Here is a 5,000-nt window from a genome sequence, read left to right as displayed (position 1 = left end):
AGCCCACAAACAAACAAAGAAGAAGAAGAATTTAAATACTGATTTCGAATTAATACATTCTTTAGGATTAAACAGATGTCGAAGATCTGCAATATTAGGACATACCATGATAAAATGAACATCCTCTTCAGTCACACTCATATTACATTTACATCATTTAAAAGGAATACTCTGAATCTTCCACTCATGCAACCAAACGTCACAGTAGCAAATTTCAGAAAGAGAAAGCTGGGCAGAATCACAGCAGTATGATAACAGCGCATATGTATCTAAAGCGTTCAGCTGGTAATATAAATGCGATGTTCATTGTAAATACACACAGTAAATGTAGAATTAACTTTTCAAAATCACAGATGAAATACAAATACCCTTACAAAAATGAACTCTTAAAAATACATTTTTCGTTCTTACAATACAAACGGAACTTGTTTTATGTTCATCGTTGTGTTAAAGAAGTCTGTGTGACTTTGATGATAACATAAATGGTTCTGATTCTGGTTCAGGGCTGGGGTGATGACAAAATGAATTGTTCTGATTCTGGTTCAGGGCTGGGTGATGACAAAATGAATTGTTCTGATTCTGGTTCAGGGCTGGGTGATGACAAAATGAATTGTTCTGATTCTGGTTCAGGGCTGGGCTTTTGTACAAGTGATCTTAACGCTTTGAAAACGTTCCTCATGTATGTGGAATAAGCGTAGACTTGGGAACATTCTTAAGGTAAAGCAAACTTAAAACTTATTGTGTAGACAAAGGAAAAATTATAAATCTAAAATGTCGCTCTAATTATGCGTAGACGTAGAAATATCCTTAACAAAGAGCAAAACTTTGCTGTTATTGCGTATAGAATTATGACATTCTTAATCTTTGCAAGCTTAGACTTTGAAAAAAAAAAAAAAAAAAATCTTAAAGCCTTGCAAACTGTGTAGACTTTGGGAAATAATTAACCCAGTCCCCCAGCCTCACTCACCCTTCACCCTAGCTCAGATATGAATCCACCAAAAAGCCCAGTCAACAGTAAAATATTTTGATATCTTTTATGTGAACCTCACCCAAAAACGTCAAATTAACAGTTAAGCAATTTTAACATCTTTTACGTAAACATATTGAGTGAACCCACCTAAATTTCGAGTCAACAGTCAAGCAGTTTTAACGTCTTTTATGTAAAGATATGAGTGACTGTGTTTTACGTGCATCGCATTGTCTGTATTTTCTCTCCACAAATTTAATTTCTCTGGCTGGAGGGAGAAACTTCAGTATTCCGGATTTTTGTAATCCATACTACCACTCGCCCCCCCCCCCCCCGCCCCCCCGCACCCGACCCTCCCATCCCCCACCTCACTATCCCCTCTCTCCCACCCCAAACTTCCGACCGAAATTTTAATTGAACAGTCAAGCATTTTTAACGTCTTTTATGGAAACATATTGAGCGACAGTGTGATTCTTGTGCTGTATTTTCTCACCACAAATCCAATTTCTCTTGCTGGAGATAATAATGACATAATATTCTGCATTCTGTAATCAGCGTTAACCCCCCCCCCCCCATCGCCCCACGCCCCCCTCCCCCCCCCACATTCCCCAACCTACGCCCTCCTCATCCTCCACCCCCCCCCTCCCCTTCTTCCTCAAAGTCCTCACACTACATCAAAGCGCTACAGTCCATCCAGGGACATAGAGAGACAGAGAGAGAGAGAGCGGGAGAGAGACAGAGACAGAGAGAGAGAGAGAGAGAGAGCGGGAGAGAGACAGAGACAGAGAGAGAGAGAGAGCGGGAGAGAGACAGAGACAGAGAGAGAGAGCGGGAGAGAGACAGAGACAGAGACAGAGAGAGAGAGAGAGCGGGAGAGAGACAGAGACAGAGACAGAGAGTGAGAGAGCGGGAGAGAGACAGAGACAGAGACAGAGAGAGAGAGCGGGAGAGAGACAGAGACAGAGAGAGAGAGAGAGCGGGAGAGAGACAGAGACAGAGAGAGAGAGCGGGAGAGAGACAGAGACAGAGAGAGAGAGCGGGAGAGAGACAGAGACAGAGACAGAGAGAGAGACAGGAGAAAGGGAGGGAGTAAGGACAGGACTGCTCTGTTTCTGTTTTTTTTTTTTTTTTTTTTTTTTTCTCACCACGAATCAAATTTCTCTTGTTGGAGATAATTATATAACAAAGTATTCTGCATAATGTAATCAGCGTTACCCTCCCCCCCTCCCCTTCCAACCCTCCCCCAAATCCTCCAACACTCCCCCCCCCTCCCTCCAACCCCCCACCCCCACCCCCTCTCCTCCTCAAGGTCCTCGGTCCTCACACGACATCGAAGCGGTACAGTCCATCCAGTCTCGTAGCCTGTGGGTCCACAGCACCGAACATCACCACGTCTCTGGCACCCTGCGCAGGGCTCGCCTCCCCCTCCCACACCCCGCCCCCCTTCCTCACCAAGGACACGTCCGCGACCTTCACCTTGCCCAATCCCGGGGCCAGCACCCGGAACAGCGACCTCTGACCTCTGGGCACGCGTGCGCTGAGCGGGGTCAGCAGTTTGACCTTCTGCTCGAGCGCGTAGGCGAGGGTTTCCGGGTAAGGCGAACAGTCGTCGACAGCTCGTTCCGCGTACAGGAGGTAGTCTGCGCAGTTAGGCAGCTTGCCGTCGGAGGCTTTGGGTCCGGCAAAGAGACGTAGTCTGTAGTACCCCGGTGTGGAGAGGCGGGCGGTGATGGCGAGTCCATTGTTGAGGTTCTCCACCTGTGTGTGTGTGTGTGTGTGTGTGTGTGTGTGTGTGTTGTGGGGGGGGGGGGGGGGGGATTGGGGCGTGGGGGGTTCATGTGTTAGTCCAGCGTGTTTGAAAAGATCTACTCTTTAATTAAAAAAAAAAAGAAAAATATTATAGAAGTTTTATTTCTTTATCTGTTTATTCATCTGTTACTGTCATAACTGTTAGTATTACAACTATCGTCTTTGTTGTTAAATTAATGTACGTATGTATGTATGTATGTATGTATGTATGTATCTGTGTGTGTGTGTGTGTGTGTGTGTGTGTGTGTGTGTGTGTGTGTGTGTGTAGTGTGTGTAGTGTGTGTGTGTATTTGCATGTATGTATGTATACGCCTGTGACAATAACTTTTATTTTAGCTAGCTGCCCCATCTTCTGCATCGTTGCAGTGGTACTGTTACTCCCCCACTCACTGCAGTCCGAGTCCGTCCCCTACGCGTAGCCACACCCGGTTTCAATCCCAGTGTCCAGGCTCCCTACCACCCCTCCGTTCCCCCATGCCTCCCCTACCCCCAACAGAACACAGTCTATTGTAGCCACCCACTAAGTGATCCCTCTTGAATTTCTTGTCATCACCACCCTTGTTATAATTTTGAGGAAAAACAAAAAATCCCAAATGAGCATTAGATAGATATATAAGTGAACTGAATCGATAAGTAGATAAATTAATCAAATTTGAAAATACAAAACAACCACAACCCTTCCCCCCCCCCCCCCCGTACACACACACACACACACACACACTCACGCGCGCGCGCGCACACACACACACACTTTCTCTTTCACACACACACAGTTACACACATACACACACGGCTAGCCTCGCCCCCCCCACCCACCCATCCACCCCCTCGCCCCCCCCCCCCCCCCCACACACACGCACACACACTCACACGAAGTCCTCACTTGCAACTCCACCCCCCACTCCCCCCACCCCACCACCCACAAAACACACTCCCAACCAAACTTAAACAAATAAACAGAGAAAAAACAACAACAAACAAACAAAACCAACAACAAACAAACAAACAAACAAAGAAACAATCACCTGTGTGTACCGAACCCGATTGTCATTCATATTCGTGGCGTGGTGGAGATTCACCACCGCTTTCGTACTGTTGACAGCAGAGGGTTGCAAGGGCACTCTCACTTTTACCTCCCCTCGTCTGTCGGCCCTGAAGAAGTAGGGGGCGCCCTTCACGGGCTTCAGGCCTCCCTGGTCTGTGGCTTCCGGGCGTTGAAGACCCCACGGCTCCGGCTTGTCCGGAAAGGGTTCCTGTTTGGGGTGGGCCTGGGTGCAGCTGCGTTTGGTTGGTGGGAATGGGAGATGGGTTTAGATTTCATGGCATGGCTGGAGAGAGAGAGGGGGGGGAGAGGAAAGGGGGGGGGTGAGAAAAAGAGAGAGAGAGAAAGGGGGGGAGAGAGAGGGGACAGAGAGAGAGAGGGGGGAGAAAAGAGATGAGAGGAGGGGCGAGGAGAGAGGGGGAGAGAGAGAGAGAGACAGGGGGTGGGGGAGAGGGAGGAAGAGAGAGAGGGGGGGGGGAGAGAGAGGAGAGAGAAGAGGAGAGAGAGAGAGGAGAGAGGAGAGGGAGAAGAGAGAGAGAGAGGGAAGAGAAGAAGGTAAGTGAGAGAAGAGAGAAGAGAGAGTGGGGGGTCGCAGGACAGAGAGATGACGAAATAACAGAGACAGACAAAGACCGACAGGGACAGAGGACAGACCAACAGACATTGACAGACAGACAGACCACCAAACAGACACTGACAGACACACAGACCACCAAACAGACATTGACAAACACACGACAGACAGAGAGACCGCCACACAGACATGGACAAACTGCCAGAAAGACATTGCCAGACAGACAGACAGACAGACAGACAGACAGACTGCCAGACAGACATTGACGGACACACAGATCGCCACGCACGGGCAATGTTTGGTGTGACAAACTTCATTTTTGCCTTCAGAAAAGTTACCTATGACATGGAAGAGACTCGTGGGAACAGGTGTACCTTGTAAGTTAATTTAACTCACTCATTACGGCCAGTCCTCTCTTCTCCTCTACACAGACCTCTCGGATGTCCAGTGGGTGTCTGAATGACCCAAACTTTAGCTTCCGTCGTCAGAATTGTGGTATTCTTTGTCAACATTCACCTCTTCAGTACAAGAGCCTTCCACTTGCAATATTTTGATGATGGTAACTGGGGTGAAACGCTGTTAACGTCGTCTCTTTTGCCGTTCGTATG

General features: G+C 47.8%; 1 protein-coding gene across 3 annotated transcripts in view; it reads right to left on the bottom strand.

The window, feature by feature from the left end:
- Window positions 1-2,286: 2,286 nt before the first annotated feature.
- LOC143289573 (kyphoscoliosis peptidase-like) overlaps window positions 2,287-5,000 on the bottom strand; it is a 26,192-nt gene continuing 23,478 nt past the window's right edge. For all 3 annotated transcript variants that reach the window (XM_076598600.1, XM_076598598.1, XM_076598599.1), the window contains exons 9-10: window positions 3,802-4,054; window positions 2,287-2,725 (exon numbers count right to left, since the gene is read on the bottom strand). In XM_076598600.1, the coding sequence (XP_076454715.1) occupies window positions 2,288-2,725; window positions 3,802-4,054 (691 nt within the window). In that variant the 3' untranslated portion in view covers window position 2,287. The remainder of the gene's footprint in view (window positions 2,726-3,801; window positions 4,055-5,000) is intronic.

Source organism: Babylonia areolata, chromosome 14 (genome assembly GCF_041734735.1).
Source record: "Babylonia areolata isolate BAREFJ2019XMU chromosome 14, ASM4173473v1, whole genome shotgun sequence".
In the NCBI taxonomy this organism is placed as follows: Eukaryota; Metazoa; Mollusca; class Gastropoda; order Neogastropoda; family Buccinidae; genus Babylonia; species Babylonia areolata.
This window is presented reverse-complemented; position numbering and strand designations above follow the sequence as displayed.